Raw genomic sequence first — 23,339 nt, 5'->3', positions numbered from 1 at the left:
GTGGTGGAACTTTGCTGTCCACCAGCTACCAGCTGGTCTACTTAATAGCAACTATGAAATGAAGAAGGCATAAAACAACAGAACTTTAATTCCATTATTTATCTTTTAAATATTCACAGTGCCGTGTGGATCATTTTTCATTTTCAAATTCTGCCATCTAGCCCACCTGCAAATGACTGGGCGTGACCACACAGCCTTAATGGGGTTAGGTTAATTAAAAGGTTAATTGTAAGAAACAGGAGCTGGTTGATGTATGGCTGGTGAACAATAGTGTCCTCTAGAGGTGAGTGTAACCATGATATACAATTTTCTCCCCCTCTCCTCCCCCTCCTTGCACACTCTGTCCTTGTGTGCACTGAATGAGTACTGGGCACACGAAAAACTGCTCTCAGACTGATGTTGTTCTGTGGCTCTTATAATAAAGATCAATCCACTATAGAAATAACACACAATGTTGCATGTTGTTTGAGGCTGGCTACTGTTACATACATTTTTACACATCTTGTTGCACCCTCCTCCTCACCATGGTTTTCTGCCAAGGCCAATATGCATGTAGAAAAATATAGGCCAACTTGATTGGCAACAAGGTGTTGGTGTAAGATTGCACTGAGATCAGTTATTCCATCGCTGCAGAACAATAAAGCCCAAAGATTATTTTGGCCACTGTGTCAACTTGAGCGCTTTTCTGCGTCACTCTCCATTCTGCCAGCTCCTATCACGTTCCCTCTCTGGGGACCAAATTGGTTCCCCCATGACAACTGGCTACAGGCCCACTAATTATCCCCCCCTTCCTCCTCAGCAGCTCACATGCACTATACTAGCTCTATGAATAGGCAGCCCACCCCACAAACCCCACCCCATCTGAGGTCTAAATTTGGAACACAATTGAAATACAGAAATCCTGTCAGAAGATAACGAAGAATAATATTGACCCTCGCTTCATTAGGCCTATTTCATACAAGTGTAGTGAGTCTGGCATATCAGCCACATTGTGACATAACTGTGCCTAGATGTGCCAATGTACACTCATCTCAATGTTACACTATGAGGCAGAGAACAAACTCAAGTAAGTAACGATGTTTCTGACAGTAATGTTATTAAATAATTAGATTAAAAAATGCACTTTTAAAATTGCTGCAACCTTGTGTATCTTTATTATTTATAACACGTGTGATATTAAATGCATTGTCTCCCCTTACAAACAATAACAGTATTGTGTGTTGATGCAATGAAGAATGACATACATACTGAAACATTTTCCTTTGTTCAGATACTGAGCTCATCATAACCTAACTCATTTACTTTGCAGACATTTGATAAAGACATAAAACCACAGAGATTAATGTCAGCCCAAAACAAGTATGACTTAAGTCCTCTGCAAACACGAAAGTGTCTGAATTGTGCACAGAATGGTTTACCCTCCACTACATCTCTGCTAATGTCCATGTGGGAAGCAACATAGAACACATACCACAAGACAAACATCCTCGCCAGAAAAATTGGGGCTTGAAAATGTTCCCAAGCGGATTGGTCCATGTCGCTGTCGACGCGGATGACGTCGCGCTGTGAAACACGTGGGTAGAGCACCGTATCCAGAGCTCACATAAACAAAGCCACATTGGCCAGACTGGGTAGTCGAAGCTTGTGTCGCTGTCAGTGCTCGGAGTCACACGGTTTGTCCGCCTGGCATTGTTGGGTAGCGCCGCTCATGATTTGGAGCTTTACAGAAATTGATGAATACCCCCTGCATGCTTATCGCATGGATTGAAAGCAACAATCCTGATGTGAAAGAGGTAAGATTTTTTAAATCTCTTTATTTGCAACATAATCTGTGTCTGCGCTTTACTTGCACTGCCTTCTCTGAATCTTCTAAGTCTTTTTAGTCATTTTTTCACTGTTAAACTAACATACAAAAACTAATATGACTCGGACTGTGCATATCTCTTGGTGTTACTGATCCTTCAAGAGATCATTTTTCTTTATATACAAGTTGTAACTCGTGTCAAGTGAGCGAAGTTGGTTTGATGAAACAACATGCATTTTACATTAAAACGATTTGGGCGATTTAATTTCTAAATGAACGTATTTTGTCGGTTTACATTTCAAGTTTTTTATGACCTTTTATGTGCGTAGTTTGAAACTGCAATGTGTGTACATATGTTAAACCTTTCTTTATTTGGCATTTCGTGTTCATTTTTAGGTGTTTGTTGTATTTTACATTCCAGTAAATGTCAAAGTGATGTGTTTTATTAGGGGAAGATCCAGAACAGATACGCTTTCTTGAATCCTGACACCCATACAACTCCTGACTGTACCCATTTCAAGTGTCACCGAAAAACTGTCAGAAGACTTGAGGTAGGATACTGAAAATTATTTACAAATAAAGCTGTTTTATTGTTTCATTTCCATTATGTTCTGAAAATACTTCCTAAAGTAAAGCACTATAAAATTGTATTTCTGCGCTAAAGATGTAGAGAGACTTAATATAATATACTGTAAAACCTTTTTCTTCACGGTTTAAACATTGATTTGAGAGTTCTGATGTGTTTCTACCGGTTTGGTTTGCAGCCATGCCCTGCGTCCAGGCTCAGTATGGATCATCACCTCAAGGAGCTAGTCCTGCTTCCCAGAGCTACAGCTACCACACCGCCGGAGAATACAGCTGCGACTTCTTAACACCCGAGTTTGTTAAGTTTAGCATGGACTTGACCAATACTGAAATCACAGCTACTACTTCTCTCCCAAGTTTCAGTACATTCATGGACAACTATACCACCGGTTACGACGTCAAACCGCCCTGTCTGTATCAGATGCCCCACTCTGGAGATCAGTCCTCTATCAAGGTGGAGGACGTCCAGATGCACAGCTACCATCAGCAGGGCCACCTGCCACCTCAGTCGGAGGAAATGATGGCTCACTCTGGGCCTATGTACTTCAAACCGTCCTCTCCCCACGCCCCGAGTACACCAAACTTCCAGGTTCAGCATAATCACATGTGGGAGGACCCTGGCTCCCTTCAAAGTTTCCACCAGAACTATGTCGCGGCCACGTCTCACATGATGGACCAGCGCAAGAATCCGGTGTCGAGGCTTTCGCTGTTCTCCTTCAAGCAGTCCCCGCCTGGCACTCCTGTTTCCAGCTGTCAGATGCGGTTCGACGGGCCGCTGCACGTCTCCATGAACCACGACAACCCGGGCGTGCACCGCGGTCTTGACGGTCAGAGCTTCGCGGTGCCCAGCGCACTCCGGAAACAGGCTGGTCTGGCTTTTCCTCACTCCCTGCAGCTCGGCCACGGGCACCAGCTGCTGGACAGCCAAGTGCCATCGCCCCCGTCCCGAGGATCTCCGTCAAACGAGGGTCTGTGTGCGGTATGTGGGGACAACGCAGCCTGCCAACATTATGGAGTGAGAACCTGCGAGGGCTGCAAAGGATTTTTTAAGGTGGGTGACATGACAGCAAGCATGAATCATTGTCACTGTTATTATATAAAAGATGTGCTGTGTGCTCCTGATTATACAAGGCGCCAGTGAGTAATAATCGGCCCATTTAAAAAAAATAATTAAAAAAACATAACGACACAACCCAAAAATACCACAGGAATTACATTTTCAGTGCGATCCACTATACATATATTATCAAGCACCAACTTTAAAGTGCGTGCGTAAAATAACTTTATATGAAAGCATATCTACCCACACATCGTTGATCTCAAAGGAATAAGTAAAATATGAAAGACCACGAATGTGTATTTGGTGTCGGTCCATTCCCTCTTGTTGGTTCATGCAACGCTGTCCCAAACAGGAGATGAGACAGATATTATATATCGTTTTCATCTTTTCATTTTTACATTATAATACTTGTTCAGCAATGCTCAGTCCGTGTTCTACATGAGATATAGCAGTGAAAAGAGGCCTTTAGAGTGACATTATGTGTTTCTTTTTCTCCAGCGCACCGTTCAGAAAAATGCTAAATACGTATGTTTAGCAAATAAAAACTGTCCTGTTGACAAACGCCGAAGAAATCGTTGCCAGTTCTGCCGTTTCCAGAAGTGCATGGTCGTCGGAATGGTGAGAGAAGGTATGTTTAGGCCATTCATTAAATTATTTTAGAAGACTTATTTTAATTTCCCCCACTGATTCACTGGGGAAACATGCGCATAACAAAGTGTTAGATGGTTATTTAAAATACATTTAGGCCTAAGTATAATTACGAATAATTATAGAAGTGCGAACTGATCATTTTAACTTATTTTTCTTCCAATGAAGTTGTCCGAACGGATAATCTAAAAGGTCGGAGAGGACGCTTACCATCCAAACCCAAAAGTCCACAGGAGCCCTCCCCACCTTCGCCGCCGGTGAGCCTCATAAGCGCACTTGTTAGGGCCCATGTGGACTCCAACCCCTCGATGTCTGCTTTGGACTACTCCAGAGTAAGTGAAGTTCTTCACTCCCATAAATAAAACACACACCACTTAAAACATGCTGACAACTATTCTCAGGGTAAAAAGAGAAGGAACAGCAAGATAGACAGATTTAAATGTAGTCCTGCTTTCAGGTAATGATAAACTGCTTTTAAAGTCTTCTGTAGTGCATCGCAGGATCCCTAACTTTGTCAGCTTTTAACGTGGCATATTTTTCAATTGCATTGAAATAGAGAACTTAATAAAAAAGAAGACATGAATTTAATAGTGAAAAAGCACCCTCTCCCTCTTAGAAATTTGGCATTTGCAATTTCACGGATTATATATTTTAAAGGACCTCATTAACGCGCTGTTTAAATTAAATTCCAGTTCCAGGCTAACCCTGACTACCAAATGACTGGAGACAACACTCAGCACATCCAGCAGTTCTACGATCTCCTGACGGGCTCCATGGAGATCATCCGGGGCTGGGCGGAGAAGATCCCCGGCTTTTCTGATCTACCGAAGCAAGATCAAGATCTCCTCTTTGAATCTGCCTTCCTTGAACTTTTTGTCCTGCGGCTGGCGTACAGGTAAGCCGCGTAATTATTAAACAAAACAATCCTGGTTTTAGATAATCATCAGCTCCTCCTTCAAGCTTCATTGCTTAGGGTTTTATTAGCTGCCCAATAACGAGAAGGCTCTTAAATTCCCATTTATTGCCAAGCTTAATTAATGGCATTTTCTTATTAATTGCAGGTCCAACCCAGTGGAAGGCAAACTTATTTTTTGTAATGGAGTGGTGTTACACAGGCTGCAATGCGTCCGCGGATTTGGAGAGTGGGTGGACGCTATAGTGGACTTTTCTTCCAACTTGCAGAGTATGAACATAGACATCTCAGCTTTTTCCTGCATCGCAGCACTTGCCATGGTTACAGGTGCGTAAAGCCGGCTGCTACTTTTGAAACTCTGCCTGTGTTATACAATGCATGCAAAACAGAGACAGATAAAGCATCGAAAATAATGTGACCGTGTCCCTTTTTTCTTTTTCTTTATTTTAGAGCGACACGGGCTTAAGGAACCCAAGAGAGTTGAAGATCTCCAAAACAAGATTGTCAACTGCCTCAAAGACCAAGTGACATTCAATGGCGGTGGATTGAATCGTCCCAACTACCTGTCAAAACTCTTGGGAAAGCTCCCTGAACTGCGCACACTATGTACCCAAGGTCTGCAGCGTATCTTTTACCTAAAACTAGAAGATCTAGTCCCTCCGCCAGCAATAATTGACAAACTTTTCCTCGACACCCTACCTTTCTGAGTCTGACTCGATTACGAGACCTCAAAGAACTTCCAAAAGACTGTTTATGAGTCAGATTTTTAACGTTATTATTTCTAAATATTTGCAATCTCCGCAGGCTAATAGAACAAAATTACCTTTTATGATTAAGGATCCATGAAAAAAAAAGAATAACACGGGGATTAGACGGAGTGTCATTGCTGTGTAGGCCTTTTTATTTATGTTATTGTCAAACGAATGAATCATCACGTGGAATTTCTCTCTGGTGGACACATTGTCAAAAAGTTATTCCGGTTTTACAATTTACCTTTGTTTATTTATTTAACACCGGCTCCACTGATTTACTCATATGTAATATATTGCATTTATATATATATGAACATACACCCACATTCATACACACAAACACACTGTATATTATGATAGAATATGTGATGCCTCCAATGCATCGGTTTATAACGTGTACAAAGTTTCTTATAATGAAAACATTCAATTTACTTTTCATTTCTGACTCGTGCCTATGTGTTTCTGACAGGATCCCAAAAAGTATCCAGAAAAGACAACGCATGTTCTAGTTTTCTTTTTTCTTTTTTTATAGGCACTTGCTGAGGTAATGTCTATATATAATATATACCGGACACTATGTAGTCTGCTAGATTTGATACAGATTCGTAGTTATGGCACTCCTTTTATGTATGACGCATATGTGGAAACATATTTCATCTGTATAGAAAATGAGGGACCCATGGTGTTTGTAAAACTGTCAGACATTCCTTGTTTGTATGTGCTGTAAGTATTGTTGCTGTTGAATATAAACGTTTCTATATATTTATTATTTCTATTGCCAAGAGCTACACTAAGCATGGTGCAATTTAAACGATTTCAAACCATCCAAGTTCAAGCTGAGCACGTTGTCTATGTTTTATGTCTTATAACCGTCTAGGTGGTTATGATTTAACACGCTTTGCAAATGAGAAACTCTCATCTTATATCAAGAGGTTCATGAGTGTGTGATTATAGGCCCACATCTATGGCATCATGATGTACTTACAACTTCTGTAACGCATTTGGTGACGAATTCAAAACACTTTAGAGATAAAGAAATATTTAATGTTTACAAATAAAACTTTTAAATCAATTCTTTGCTAAATATTTTCTCTGCAAATAAGTTATTCTATAAATTAAGACATTTCGGATCGGGAGGAGATTCTTCAGCACGAGAGAGAAACTTCCGCTTTGGAGTTTAAAGCGTATCCTTGTTATATTCGTATGAATTGTGAGCAGCGCTTACAGGCCTATCTACGATAAACACTTTAACAGGTTATTCATTTTAACATCCAACTTTAACCGAATGTGAACATTGTGTATTCAAGTTAAAAAAGTAAAATTGTGTCGCAAATAGTTTGCATGCATGTTTCATCTTGAGTTTATATTCCTTTTTTTTGTGTTGACAAAATGTTGCACGTTTATTATTTTACCATTCTAATCGTTATATTATATAAACTTAGCGAATATTTTAGTCATCAAAATCTAATTTGGGGTATAGGCCTACCTTAAAATTCGTCTTGCATGCATATCTACAATTTAAATACGCTTTCAGAAACACATCACATGCTGTTAAAACTTCGTTTTACTCTAATGTCTTATTGTATTTGACAAATGAATAACCTACAACGGAATAAATATAGACATCTTGATCTTTCGATTGAATCCTAAATAAAGTAACATAGGCTATTTAGCAAAATTTAGAAAGAAATATGAATTCAATCTGTTCCTTTGTATGTTCTGCTAGTAAGAAAGTTTACGCAAAATAAGTTTAAGGTTATCTTTTTGAACAACCATTCCTTGTATGTGACTTTATTGTCGGGCCTACCTCCAGGTAATTGTTGCACGTAATTTGCCTTCACTTTTATCATGTACATTTTAGAGTTGTTTTACCCCTCCGACGAGTCAGATCAAAACTAGAACTTACATATTTTTCCACAATCCAAAAGCCAGATACCTATCCTGCTATTACACCGCATTAATGAATAACACAGTAATATTGTGAAATCCTGTTGCGCACAGGTAGCGCAACTTTAAACTTCGTGCTGTGCGTCACAGCAGCTGGGTAATTTTGAACACGAAAGATAGGATGATGCGAGACACGGACACCTTTTTATATGTACAAGTGTTTAAAGTAGTTTTTTGTTTTTTTTACTGTAAAGTATCCAAGTGTTTTTTGTGTAGTTTGATAGTAAACCTGCACCAACCTCCCAAAAACCCTCGGGGATTCCGGCCCCTTGTCTCATTTCATTTAGGTTACAAAAGGTTATATGGCCGATCAGCCTCTTATGGGTTCAATTCAAGGCACTTTTGTGATACTGCGGCGCAATATCTGTGCGTCTTGTTTTGTGTAACTGCCGAAGAAAAAGTCATTTAGAAATGTATGTAAAGCGGCATGGATTGGCCTGCACGAACAGAAGCAGTGGCACTGTCGCAAATCCTTTCCTTTAGACTATCAGCAGAGAGAAGTGACGCTGGGCTCTGAGGCATGTCTGGGACTTATCCTCAGTGATTCCACATTTATCACAGGGAACAGCTTATTTTGAGAGATATTAGCAGCAGGCAATAAATTGTCTAAATAATTAGATCGTCACTGTAAAGTGCTAATTCCAAGGCAAATTGGGATTACATTCAGATCCAGTTTGCTGACATTTAGCAGATCGGTTGAAAGGGTGCATTACAATGTCACAAGTTCTCTCTATTGAGTCAAAGTACAGTTTTTAACATGTCTATTTCAACACAGTAGAACATGACACAAGCTAATACTTCTGTCAGTGTTTGTGCATATGCTGGAGGATTTTTAGTGGAAATTCATTAAGAGCCTATGACTTAATTCCCTCACTGCACTCGACATCAGCGGATGGTTAGACATGATCGTGTGTCAGTATAAGTATGGCATGAAGAAAGGAAAGACATCTTTCTCCAGTTGTTCTTTTTAGAGCTCAGCAGCCACACCAAACAACAAACCTAAGCCAGCAGGTGAAGGGGCCATCTTCCAGAGTACAGAGCCTGTTGCTAAGCACTCACAAAAAGCGAGAATGAAATAACTGAATCCCAGCTACTGAGAACGCAGCTTCACATTAACAGTACCACTAATAGATGCTACCACACACAGGCACGGTGCACACTGTGATGATCCTGGATTATGTTGCACGCACAGCTGCACATTGCTGCACTTTCCTCTAATTCTGTGATGCAGTTTGACAGGTTCATGTGTGGTGCTCGGTGCATTTAATGTGATGTAGCTATACTGTAGGTTCCGTAACGTCAGGAGCCATTCCACGAAAAATATACTTTCTTTTCACTCAAATATGTCGTTTTGTAAAAAGGTTAACTTGTTAGCAGGGTGTTTAAATTTTGTCTGGAGGACTTATGTGTGAGTACCCATGTTCAGAGGCCAAGATAAGCTAGATCTTGGCCTCATCTGATCCCTGTGGTTGGAGAGTACTTGACCTTTCACCTTTGCACTGTATGAGAACTTGTTAGACAGACATACAATGAGGAAAACTCACTGTTGCTCTAATTGCTTCTGGAACTAGATTTGCCGCAGTGGGTGAAACACATGTTGGTATAATAATGATAAATGATTCACAAATATACATTTTACAAAGCTTTGTGCAAAATGACAAGCAATGATGATGGTCTCTACTGTATGAGTTTCTGAGACCACATGCAACTTTCTCTGGCTTGAACAGAGTTAAGCATACAATAAAGTGTTATCTTTCGCTACATTTTTGGGGAGTGGCATTATAAGTTCATTTGAGATGGAGTTAGTTAGAAACTTGTGATCAAGCCTTGAAATAGATCCACCTCTATGGCTATATGACTAAAATGCCATAACATGCTCCTTATTACTGGACTTTCTGTCAAATGAAAGTGATTTAAACATCTCATCAGATTTTTTCAGTATGTCAGCACACTCTGGTTTTCATGTTGCTATTCGCCATCGGGGTTATATTCCACCTGTCTCGTCAGCAGTCGTTGGTTATGTACCACTTTTCAATAATACTGCTACTCTTCATTCGTCCAGCCTACACTCAGAATCACTTCCTTTCATGTTACCTTTCCCTCTGTTCAGGGAAGCTGCTGTGCAAGAGCGCAGTAAAACATGTTGATTACACAACTTATGCATCTCATGAGTCCTTCCGACTATAGCTCTAAACAAAATGAATGAATAATGAGTTGAATGATGGCTCTTTGGATACGACTGCCTATAGTTATATTACTGTGACTATTTGATTTACCATATTGAAATGCTGATGATTGTCCAATAAATAATGCAAAAAGCTGATTTCCAAGTGGCGAGGCAGGAAAAGAAATCCACCTTGCATATAGATGGAAGTGAGCCGTGTCCGTCCCTCTCTGCCTGTGGCCCAGAGCAGCTTTATCATTCATAGGACTAAACAGACAATCAATTCAGCAGCCATGTATGAAGGATGAAGGGATGCGACAAGCTGTGAATGATGAGGAGCCAAAAATCAAAGGCCTCACTCCTTCTTAGCTCTAATGGCCATTACCAGACCAGACAGCACCAGTAAAATGAGGTTAATCATTTGCACAGATCCTTTCAAAGAAGATTGACTGGACTTGATGCCTAGTCAGATCACTCATAAATATTTACTTCATATTAAACAGCTGTGTATGCTCTGCTATTGCACATTGATTTCTGACTGATGCCATCAAATTATTGTTTCAAGTGTGGTCAACTTAAAACCATTAATGCAATGCTTGTAACAAGACTCAATAATGTTAACCAACAGAAATTAATAATGCAATGAAATTGACAGGACATTATGTTAGAGAAGGGATCTATTATGTTTCTGCAGAAAACTATAGATTGAGAGAAAAAAGTGAATTTTGCAAATTATCATTGAATCACCAGACACCACAAGAGTTTGAATCATGCATTCAGATCTGATAGATAGCACACCCTGAGTGAAAGAGCCCTACAGTTGAGCTTTATGGGTATAGCATGTATCAGTATTGAACACACGGCTCAGTCCTTTGACCTTATTGACAATATGAAATCGGAAATTTCCTTCATAGAAAGAGTTAATGTGTCCTCGGGCAGACATGTTTCCGATTCAATTAGTTTTAATGAAGCCGGTGCTCAGTGGTTACTGAAGTAGAAAAAACAGGCATAAATGCCTGATGGTAATAAAGGATATATTAAGGAGGAAGGGATCGGACACACAGTGCATGATTCTAAGTGGCGAAAAATGCCTCTATCAGGCGGGAAGGAGCCAGTGGCTTGGGACGCAGTGAATTGTGTGAGTCTCAAATGATGCATTAGGATCTCTGGGGCGAGACTGGAGGAGGCTGAGGAGTAAACTGAAAAAAAAGGAGAAGAATCTGCTTTTGATGATGCATGTGGGGGCATAATCAAGCAGACGGTAAAATCCTGCCTGTCTCAATATCACATCTACATATTTTTATCATGGTAGTCTAAATCAATGTATTGTTAGATTGACGTTAGTTTGTACATTTCTAAAGTCCAAAAAATGCTGCTCAGTAACTGCTTTTTTTAATTCAACCCCATTTACACCTTCCACTATGACAATGCCACTGAATGCAGGGCTGCAAACTACCCCCCCCCCCCCCACCCCCTTCCGTCTGTTGTCAGTGTGTAAAATGTCAACATGGTCAGATGCACTGGCTCAGTTCCCGCAAGAATATGCCCTCATCCTGTGTTATGGTTTGTGCCGCTGCTCCATGTGAAGTGAAACATATTAAACACACCCATGCACATGTAATCTGTTCATGTCTTTAAGTCAAATCATGTGTGTGTGTGGTCTTCTATCGTCAGGCAAAATATAAGAGATACTTCAGTCATTTTCAGTCCTCTTTGTAAGCATTTAGTCTTGCTACATCTACTAAATCCAGATAAAAAAGTAAGTACATGGGTGCTCTGGTAGCGTAGGGGTCTAAGGAGCTGGTCATGTGATCACAACTCCCCTGGTTTGATTCTCGGGGAACTGTGTTGCAACTCATTGAGAAAACAGGTGTAGGAGAAGGTATGTGTTTAATTTAGAAAATACGGAGATAGACAACAAAGGTATATCTATTAGGCAATGTTTGGAAGTTCAACCTGAATATGTTTTGTTAAGAGCACTAAACCTAAGACCATAAACAAATGGACTCAAAAGTTTGCTATTTCTTACACCCACACAATTCTCCACTCAGTGTATTTGAGTGTCCAAGCTGATTCCCAGTAAAATAAATGCAAAACATAAATGAAATAGAAACAGAAATGTATTCAACAACAATTCACTGTTTATTTTTACATCAATATTCCCCACGCTGACTAACAAGAGGTAAACAAGCCTGAAATCCACCCACACGTGTCTGCATCTCAGGCCTCTGCTCTTGTTCACTGCTAGTGTACGCGAGCATTTCTATGTGCATGAATGACAACACACATTGATGCATGTATTGATGGTTTTACAAAGCTCTGATAGCACATTTAAGTACACACCTATAGTCAGGAGGTGCCAATAGATAGTGGAGTGTTGGATTTTTGAGAGGTTAAGAGGGGAATAAATGTGTGTGTGTGTTGGACCAAAGAGAAGCAGAGAGGGGGTTGTGTGTGTTTGTGTGTGACAACAGACAGAAGAGATCCAGCCCAGGCTCCCACACAGCTTTGTCATATCACTAGGAGATTAGGAACACACACATGTCAAGCTAGGCAGAGCCTGCTGCAATAATGCACCTGCCAGCTCTCAAGATCCACTCAACCCCTGTTCAACCCCTTGTCCCTACATGCTAACACAAAGGCACACACATACATACACCAAATGTTTAAATATAGATCCACTTCCATATAAAAATAAAGGATATAATGAGATCAGAGAAAAGTAATAATTTATAAACAGCATGAAGGAGATTACATTTTCACTCGAAAGAGAATTCAATCAAGGAACTATTAAGTATTGAAGTTTAAGGTAAATGTAGTTCAACATATGAAAAGACAAACGTCAAATACATGAAAAGGTTGGATTGGGGGAAGTGGATATTTTACATGACCGGATAAGGTTGTTGTCTTACTTCATGACAGAGTTCCTGGAGAAAAGGAGAGTCTCAAAGAGATTCATCTCCACAAAGATTCAAGGTCATCCAACCTAGTCATCCTGGAAGCACTTGGAAATATGGAGTGAAGACTGGAGATATTCTTCCCCCCAAAAAGGAGTGTGTAAGGGAAGACTGACTGAAGAGAATCACTGACCTTCAAACAAGCTTTCTATCCATATAGAGTAGGGGAAGACATGCACAATCCATCAAAAATGCACATGAACTTTCCCTCTTCAAATAGTTCCCGCTTGAATAGCAGTCAATGGATCAACTATGAATATTGCATGTACTGAATTGCGGGCAGTTCAGATTGAATTCACTGTGGAAAAAAAACAAAAACAAAAAACAAACGTGATATAAGGATATACATTTTTTTTTTAAATGACTCGTAAAAATTACATTTGACTAAAACATTATCCACGGCAAACGTGAATAATGGATTTAAATTGTCGGAATGTTGAGAAAATTTAAGAAGTGTGCAACATTTGAAGTAATTTAAAATAAAAAGAGAACAAAGATTAACACATAGCGTTAAAAAAATTCTCAGTCCACACTATGGTCAAGAAATTGCCTTTTGCCACAGTCCCTTTTCAAGCATGGAGAGATCAGTGTTAATTTTCAGCCGTGCTTTGATTGGATGAACCTGCCTCCCTCTTGCACGACATGGCTACCACAGGTCAGTGGCTGGTGCAGTGTAGCATGAAACAAACAAATAGAAAAAGGCACCTTGTGGCACTTGACTCTTGCCAGAATGCAACTGACGGCAAGCCTTCTAGCGTCCTGTAATAACGACTAGTGCCTCCTAACCAAAGAATGGAGTGAGCGCGAGAGAGGAGGGGTGGAGGGGAGAGAGGAAACAGAGCTGGAAAAGGGAGAAAACATGGATCTAGAGCTGGAGATACAGAGGGACAGAGGAGGAGAAAATGACTGGGAAAAAAAGGTGGCGCTCAGGCGTCACCTGAGCAGAAATAGCTGCAGGGAGACTTAATATTGAACAGCAAAATATGCATGGAAAATCAATAAAATCAGATTGTCCGATAATTCAGGAGAGTTGAAGCTTTAGGGCTGTCAACACAGGCTGCTCTGCAGGTATTTAAAAGTAAAATATTAACACAAAACAATGATTTGCTATTAACAGTGTATGATCCCTGCATTGCTACTGTAATTGAGTTGGTTTTTCTTTGAGTAAAATATAATAATGTTGGTTTCAACCATATGAACATAATTCATACAAATAACATAATTCAAATCTTTGAATCTCAAGGTGTTTTTTCTCACTGCAAGGCCCCTGAACTGCTTGAATGCTATATTTATGTAATATTAAACCAGTAAAAAATTCATGAAGACATATAAATATACACACAGTTGTTATCAAAAGGACAAACCAACAGATTTTACACATCAAATAAGAAGAACTGACACGGATTTCACAAAATAATAATAATTAATGGTATTTATTTTAGCGCTTTTCAAGTGCTCAAGCGCTTCACATCATACATATAACATGACATTAAACATGTAACACATTGAAAACTGTGGACCATACCCACAGGAGGGTAGGGTGAAGTTTCTTGCCCAAGAACACAATGGCATGTCGACTGGAAGAAGTTGTATAAAACTAGTGTGTGGCTATTGAGAGAGCTGTTGAAGTCTTCAAGTCTGAAAATCCCAATCCCCCCCAAAAAAACTTGGAGTTTGGAGTTAGAAAGGAGTGAGTTTTGTAACCCGGTCATCATCTCTTCTTGAGGTCAGAGACTCTGAGATATACTAGCCACTTCTATGATAACACACCGAATCGCGGCAGAGTAAATGGTGGGTAATGTAGATACCAGGTTTTGACAAGAAACAAGACAACAAAAAGGACAATGTATGTTGTGTATCAGGGATTCTTGAGATGAGGGACAAAACATGTCCGAGAGATAAAACTCATTGTAATTCTTAAAATGTGTTTGAAAAATGTCCAATAATTTGATTAAACAATAAAACAAGAACTTATTTATACCACAAAATGTGAATTAATGCTTTTTTACACATATATTTTATTTTACATCACCTAGTGTGCTGCCTGAACCCCAAAATACCCTTGTCCGAAAGCAAGTTCCATGACTTTACAATACTTAAATAATTGTTAAAATTAAAATAAAACAAACACAATAGCTACTGTGATCATGTATTTTAAGTAATTATTCAAACTATATAGAAATTTACAATTAAAAATATATATTTATGTACTTTTTACGTGATTGAAATCGCGTCCGGAGTTTCTGTCAACACCATAAGATTTTTCTAAAAATGCAAAAAAACAGCCATTATATTGGCCAACTCATACTCTAAGGACCCCTTTTCCACTTGCTGTTTGGTGGACATGCCATGAGGCCACTGCTCTGGTAAGTAAATATTTCTCATATTTTTCCTTAATTATCTTCTTTTACAAAACCAGCTATGTCACAACCATAGAGTGTCAACACCATGGTCGATAAAATTCAAGGTTTATGTGATTTTATCAAGAAATAAAAGTTTAATCTAACGTTATTGTTGAGGCCACTAGCAGCTAGTGATAAACAAGATGGCTTCTGCAAAGAAATCACATGTTATGATGAAAAATTGAAGATATCGTCAACTCCGTAAGACTCCATCAGACGTCAACTCCGTAAGAAATGTTGTCTTATGGAGTTGACCACTTACCTTATGGTGTTGACAAATGGGATTTAAATGTATCATTTGCCCATTTAATTCAATTTTATACATTAATCATGTAGTTGTATTACTTCCTATTTTAATAATATATCTTCTGTGCATTTAACATTTAATGAATATCATCATTTCTGTTGTAATGCTGAATTCAGTCTGTATGTAGTCTGTGTGTGTGTGTGTGTGTGTGTGTGTGTGTGTGTGTGTGTGTGTGTGTGTGTGTGTGTGTGTGTGTGTGTGTGTGTGTGTGTGTGTGTGTGTGGGTGTGTGTGTACTGTGTCTGTGTGTGTACACTGTGTGTGTACACTGTGTGTGTGTGTGTGTGTGTGTGTGTGTGTGTGTGTGTGTGTGTGTGTGTGTCTTCATTATGTAATAAGTTAAGTAAGTTATAATACAATACACGTTATCTTCTCCTCTTAAGGTACTTACATAATGAAGAAACTGGAAAAGGTGCAGAAAGACAAGGACAAGCTTAGGAAGAGATTGAAACGCGGGAAGTTAGATTCATGTCAAAGCACAGAAGATTCACCTCGGACCCAAACACAGTCTATGCTTCAAGGAAGCAAACTCAGAAACCCTTTAATCAGGAAAACACTACTCTTCCACCATGTTTTGAGTAAAGCGCTAAACAAAAATGTACACCACACCCAGAGAAGAGACAAGCTCACACCACGGCATCCACACACCACATTGTCTGGCAAAATCCTCAAAAAGTATCGCCTGATGCATCAGGTTCGTGAATTTGGCCTTAGCTACAAAACACTCAGAGAAAACACACCAATCCAAAGAAAGCCCAGTTACCTCCAGACAATCTCCTCAGTGGTTCACACATTTTTTGAAAACAATTCAAGAATCACGACAGACAAGCAAGACACCATCACAAGAAAAAAAGTGAAACGTCAAAGGATGGTAATGACAGACACAATGCAGAATCTCCACCAGTCATATACTGAGCAAAACCCCAGCATTCGCCTGAGTTATTCCTCTTTCTGTGCACTACGTCCCTTCTACATAACACCACCCAAAACCTCAGATCGAAACACTTGTCAGTGCCAGATCCATGAAAACGCCACGCTCATGCTTGATGTTTTGAAATCTTTCCAGGCTGTGTCAACCAGCAAGCTTAAAGAGAGTTTTCAGCTTGTCTGTTGTTCTCCACCAAGTGAATCGTGTCTATTGCGCACCTGTGCAAGATGCCTTCACAAATCATCAAGTCTGCCTTTAGAGCAAGGGAAAACAAAAGTGGACTGGAAGCAGTGGGAACGGGTCGAAGAGAAAACAGAGGATGGAGTTCACTTTCATACCAGACTACAGAAACGTACGGGTACTCTGTCGGAGCTGATAGATCTCTACCAAGACAAATTAAGAAACGAAACAACCACCCATGTCCATCTTGTTCAAAATCAATCCAAAGAGTACCGAAACATGATTGAAAATTGCAATGAAAGAACAGTGATTGTGCATATCGATTTCTCTGAAGCATGGAAATGCAAATACAGCTCCGAAGTACAATCCTGCCACTATGGCCAAAATCTCCCACTGATAACGCTCCATACAGGCATGTTTTACACCAAGCAAGAAAAACAAGCTTTTTGCACAATTTCCGAGTCCAAGCGCCAAGACGCAGCAGCAATATGGACCTACATGGATGAAGTTCTGAAGGACATTCATACCAGATTCCCCCACATTGACACAATTCACTTTTGGTCTGATGGTCCAAGTAAACAATACAAAAATAAAAAGAACTTTCTCCTCCTCTCCACCATCCCTCCTCGACTGGGGTTCAACAATGTAACATGGAACTTCTTCCCTACATCCCACGGAAAGGGCGCCCCGGATGGTATTGGGGCAACAGTTAAGCGGTGTGCTGACAGAATGGTTCTTGGAGGAGTGGACATCGTCAATGGCATGACTTTTCATCAGCTTGTGTCCAGCAGGCTAAGTGGAGTCCACCTACACTATGTCAGCACTGATGATTTCCTGGCTTATGATGCTGTCCTCCCCAAGTCCCTACGACCCATCTCAGGAACAAGAAAGGTTCATCAAGTGGTAGCTCGGGGCAATACCATCTACTGTAGGCATAGTTCATGCTTTTGTAATGAGCCACAAATCTGCCGCTGTTTTAATCCAGTTGCACACCACCACAATCCAGTTGCACACCACACCACACCACACACACCACAGCATGCAGATGAGCATCGGGCTGTTCAGAGTCCTCTTGCCATGTTAGTGGAGGCAATGGAGGAGGAGCCGACCAGAGCACCTGAGGGCTTAATGTCAGCAGTGGGGCCGAGTGACATCAACACAGAGGATTGGCTTGCTGTGGTTTATGACTACAATTGGTGGCTGGCTAAAGTGCTTAAAACAGATCAAGAACAAGGGGATGTTCAAGTGGATTTTTTCCACCCTCATGGGCCATGTAGTCGTTTCCAAAGGAAACAAGGGTGCCAGGATGTCTGCTATGTTCCATCTACTGACATCATAGTCAAAATTCACCCATCATTACCAGTCCGCACAAGCCGCACAAGGGATATCTACCAGCTCTCCTCAGAGGTCATGGACTTCCTAGATGAGGACCTTTTCAATCGGTTGTTGCCAGGTGTTTAAATTCATGCCATGATATAAGATGAGTTCAAGATTTACAGAGAATTTTCCATTTCCAAAGGCTGAATTAATGAATATTCTTAGTGTTTTTCTCCATGATCTGTAAATTTGATGAGTTTATGGACTGTTCAAGAGATCTGATATGAGTTTATGGACTGTTCAAAAGATCCAATATGAGTTTATGGACTGTTCAATAGATCAGATATGAGTTTATGGACTTTTCAAGAGATCCGATATGCCTACTGCCAAGTTCCTGTTTTTAAAGTGGGTGTGAGTGCAAAAATAACGATTGATATTAAATGGCCTTTTATCCTGAAATGTTACAGTTGAAAAGTTGAGTTTTTGAAGTTCAATGGCCATGTTAAATGAAGTTATCTCCAGTTCTCTTCTAATTCGTCAACACCGTAAGATGTGCGTCAACACCGTAAACAGCTGGTCAACTCCATAAGATGAGTTTTCTGTTCATTTTTGTTTTTAAAAAGATATTTTATTACATTTTCTCACATTATCTCAACAAAAGCACTGCATTTCCTAAATAAATGTGTAATTTCTGTATTGCTGACTAACATTGTTTGTTTTTGAGATTAAAAAATAAATGTGAACATGTATATTTCCCCAGTTATAATAATTGGCAGCTTGATAATATATATATTTTAAAGTTATAGTATTAGTTTAAAAACATGGATTGAATAACACAGATTAAAATAACCTCCAGTAGTCAAAATAACTGCAATAAGTTTATTCAAAATACATATTTCTATGTTTCTTTGTGTCTTACGGTGTTGACAAAATCCCAGGCTTGTCCAGCAAACATGAAAAAAATGTTTAAAATGTTAAACCTGGGAGATTGTATTTCAACAGCATCAAAAGGCCAGCACCTGGGACAAATATAATATATAGATATATTTTGGAAAAATCAACATTTTATTTTTAGAAATTAAAATTCCATTTTGTCCCTTGTCTCAAGAATCCCTGGTATGTATGTTCAGCTTTGTTGCTTTTTAACATTTTTTAAATAATATAAAAATGAAACATCCTAGTTACAAATTAGATGAATGCTTAATCAGCAGAGGATGCTTTTAGGGACCTTCTTTTTTGTTTACCAGTACAAGCCTTGTTTTACTGTGTTCTCTCACACAGTCACAACATAACCTGAACACAATTGTGTTTCTCTTACATTCCAGGCTTTATCATAAAAAAGAGGCAAAGGGGGTAGGAGGGGAAGGGACGTGACAGGGGAAATGGGAACGTTGAACAGCAGAGCCCAGCCGATCATCCTGTGATAAGACGAGGAAAATAAGTCTGATTATCACAGAGGCCGGGAGCATTAGACAGACAGTTGGAAGTCATCTCAAAACTCAGGAGGGAAGAGACAAGACAAGAGGTCACAATTATGCCCCGCTAGCTGCACTCCCTCCTCCTCATGAAGTCCTCTAATATATTCGGTTAGTTCCTGTATGGAGCGGAGGGGAAATTCTAATTAAAGGGTGGGGGGAATTTTGACACATGTGAGGCAGAGATCAATATTTAGCACCATAATCAGCCATTCCTGATGGTTTGACGGAGTCACTGCGAGACGACTGCAGCTCTCCATTAGAGTGCTTGGGAAGGAACAGACGGGCGGACGGGCTGCAGAGAGCCGCCAGACTCACAGCCATCATGAATCAAAGCAAGTGATGCCTTACGTGCTCCATTTTGCTTTGCTTTTTATCTTCATTCATCCTTTTAAAGGAGAAAAGTGAACTCTGTCACACTGGTTTGTGATAGGGTTGCAGGGGAGGCAGGAAAGAAAGGAAGAAAAATGCCATAGAGGGGATACGGTAGATCAGGAGGAAGTGCAGCTGTCAGGACTTTGGACTGTGAGATGATTGTATCGTACACAGATGGTCTCGTCTATTGAGCCATTTCTCTTTTCCTTTGACAAATATTTCTTTTTCAGTAGTGTCAGAAATATTTGTGCGTTTTCCTTTAGTAACAATAGCGATACCTGACTGTGAACATACTCCATTACAATTTAAAGTTGACCATCGGAATTGTTTTTTTGTAAAAGCTTTATTATTATTTTCTGCTTTATCATTTTAATGAGGTTTGACTCACTTTTGGAGCCAGCCCCAAGTGGCCTCTTTAGGAACTGTCTAAACGTTTTAGTCTGGTAGTTTAACCAATAACAGTGTATTGTGTTTTATAAGCTTGTAATATTTAATAAAAATATTATGCAAAGCGACTTGTAGATAAAGCTGTCAAAAAGAGGTAAAGTAGAATACTTTCCACTCAATTGTAGTGGTTAGAAGTATAAGGCAGCACGAAATGGAAATGTTTGTAAAGCTCAGGTACCTACGGTTGGTATTCAAGGGCAACACTTGAGTAAATGTAGTTACATTCCAAAACTGACCTTAAAAGAAAGTTCCTAAGAAATAATACATGTGAAATTGGGCTTCTCGTTTCATCATCGTAACTGCAATTACTGTATTCATTTTCAAAACAGATATACATACGCACACACACACCGTTGAAGCGTGTGAACAAGGCTGCTCAGCTGACATGGATAGTGACCACAGACTCAGCATCAGGAACATGGTGTTGTTTCCCCGAAGGCAAGGAGAGAGGGCGAGGGGCAAAGGAGGGGGCAAGGGAGGGGGTAAAGAAGGTGTGTGCGTGTATGTGTGTGTGTATTAGTGTGTGTGTATGTGCATGGGTGGGGAGGGCAGTCAAGCCCAGGGTGTCCCCTGTCTCCATGTGTCAGCCCATCTCCTTGTTCTTGCATGTCACTGACACACACATGGGTACTTACCAACCCGAGTTGCTCCAATTAATGGCTGTCCCACTGCGCTGTCCGATGTGCGGTGTGCTAGCCCGGGTGACAAGATATGGTCTGGGATCTGTCTCTCCAGTGACATAAGGAAGGAATTTTAAGAGGGAAAAGTGATGCAAACACACAACGCCTCATGCTGCGCCCAGATAGGTAGATAACAAAGACTCTTGTAAATGAGTGGCAGGAGGAAGGCATTGAGGATTCTCTAATTACTCGCTGCAATCTATCTAAGTCACCGGCCTTCTAATTTGATTTATCAGAATGCATGAAATCCCTTGGAATAATGCCCTTATTAGAAGGACAGAATTGACGGGGGGACAAGAGGTCTGCCGAGAGGAGGAGGAGAGCGGAGATTTAAGCATCAATTACAGTCAAAAGGAGAATTAATAGTTATTAATCCACAAACATCGCCATCGTTCTCTCTGCTGCCTCCCTGCCACTTGGAGACATTGTTCTTCACACTTGCCCTGCAATACACAAATACACACATTATCACTTCTATGGCAGGAACAGAGATAGTAGCATAAAGAAAAAATATACACATGTAAACACAAACATGCTTTCCTAGAAAAACAGTTGCAAACAAATATGAAAAAACACACACACACACACACACACGTTCAAGAGTAGAAATACAAAATCAAGCAAACTGCAGAGCTGATTGAAAATGAGCATCTAAAAGAAAAAAATCATAGACATGAGTAACAAAGGCACGATGCCATAAATATCTCTTACTGTGGATGGTTTGGATCATTTTGCCTACCGGTATAAGGTCTTTAACTCTTTAACTAAATTCTTGACTGACAAATTCAATTGCTGTCAGTCTTCCAGGGCCCTCAATGTAATATGTGCATTTTGATTTAATTTTCTCTGCAAATACATACATATACACATTGTTTATCTGGTTATGGGCACAAAAAAATCTATACTTATATCTGTGCTTTGTCATTCCTAAGTGCATCATGAAATAGAAAGATATCCCTCTAATTGAATCCAACAAAACCACATAGATTGTTAATTCCGTGCTATTAAGCTTTTGCAACATTTACAATGTCTTCTTTTTGCCTGTTGATGACTCTTGTTTGTCCCATTGTATGGTATAAGAACATTTTATATATCCAAGAATTAAATTAAGAAAGGCCAATCTCTAAACAAATAAAAATAAATCAATATGACGCTAAATTGTATCATTTCTAAGGAGAGGAATTCAAAGTACACAAACTGTTTTCATGAACCAATATCATTAGAAAGCTGCATTGCTATGTGAAGGATAAGTATTTGGAATTGCACATTATCATCATGCTTATTAATTCATATGTTGCAACAGCACTTGCTTTCTTTTAAACCCACAAGGTCATATCACATGCACCAGAATAACAACAAAAGGACAGCTTGTCATGTTAAATAATTTAAAGAGCAGTGAAGGCGGGAGTGCTGCATTACAGTAGGTGACACTCTGGTCTGAGTTTTATGTTAAATCCTGTGGTTTTTGTTAAAGGGTTGCTGAGTGGCTGAAAGGAGAATGCCAGTGTGCTGTTGCCTTGCTGTCAGTCACACAGAGGCAGTATTTAGACAGGGAGCTGAGAGGTCTGCTCCGCTGCCAGCTCCTGCCTTTTAAACAGCCCTTTCCTCAGAGAGACAGCTTAGCACAGAGTGCCAGTCAACCTCGCCTGCCTGCCTGCCTATACACACACACACACACACACACACACACACACACACACACACACACACACACACACACACACACACACACACACACACACACACACACACACACACACACACACACACACACACACACACACACACACACACACACACACACACACACACACACACACACACACACACACACACACACACACACACACACACACACACACACACACACTTTGATAGCCTCTTTGCTAAAGAACAATTTGGCAGAAGGGGAGAAATGATCATGTATGGTCCGACTCAAAGGTACATTGTAATGGGTCTATCCCCCTGTTTCAACAAAGTGGAGCGAAAGGGGTCCGGACAGCAGATTCATCAGCATTACTTGAATGGAGGAACAAGCTCATACAGCATTACGTGGCTGACAGGGAAGATGAATCTGGGCAACACAGCACATCGGGGATCCTCATAGACCTTCAGTCATGGCCCGTGGTAAAGACTGAAGGATGGGAAAGAGGTTGTGGAGATAACACATCACGCCCTGTCTACGTCCCATATTATGATGCTGTCCTATAGAGTGTCTGGGACAATACTATGTTAGCTGCCAGAGTGCCTTCGACAACATTGACAAACCTCTATGGTGTCAGGCAGTCACTCACACTTTTACTGGGTGTCTGTCATCATGCTCAAGCGGTCAGGCACTGACACCTTTTCACGTGAATGAAGATTCTCCAGTGACTGACAAAAAATAGTGGATGGCCTTT

At 40.1% G+C, this 23,339-nt stretch overlaps 1 protein-coding gene and 1 long non-coding RNA gene across 2 annotated transcripts in view; one reads left to right on the top strand and one right to left on the bottom strand.

The window, feature by feature from the left end:
- Positions 1-1,634: 1,634 nt before the first annotated feature.
- nr4a2a (nuclear receptor subfamily 4, group A, member 2a) lies at positions 1,635-6,776 on the top strand. The gene is made up of 8 exons (XM_063887920.1): positions 1,635-1,793; positions 2,254-2,355; positions 2,569-3,440; positions 3,948-4,077; positions 4,266-4,429; positions 4,790-4,992; positions 5,159-5,337; positions 5,461-6,776. The coding sequence occupies exons 3-8, from the start codon at positions 2,571-2,573 to the stop codon at positions 5,715-5,717; spliced, it is 1,803 nt and encodes a 600-aa protein (XP_063743990.1). The 5' UTR covers positions 1,635-1,793; positions 2,254-2,355; positions 2,569-2,570; the 3' UTR covers positions 5,718-6,776.
- A 12,529-nt stretch (positions 6,777-19,305) lies between these two features.
- The window catches only part of LOC134867757 (uncharacterized), a 62,242-nt gene continuing 58,208 nt past the window's right edge, over positions 19,306-23,339 (bottom strand). The window contains exons 3-4 of the long non-coding RNA XR_010166179.1: positions 21,328-21,383; positions 19,306-19,381 (exon numbers count right to left, since the gene is read on the bottom strand). This is a non-coding gene — a long non-coding RNA (uncharacterized LOC134867757). The remainder of the gene's footprint in view (positions 19,382-21,327; positions 21,384-23,339) is intronic.

This window comes from Eleginops maclovinus, chromosome 7, assembly GCF_036324505.1.
Source record: "Eleginops maclovinus isolate JMC-PN-2008 ecotype Puerto Natales chromosome 7, JC_Emac_rtc_rv5, whole genome shotgun sequence".
Classification (NCBI taxonomy): Eukaryota; Metazoa; Chordata; class Actinopteri; order Perciformes; family Eleginopidae; genus Eleginops; species Eleginops maclovinus.
This window is presented reverse-complemented; position numbering and strand designations above follow the sequence as displayed.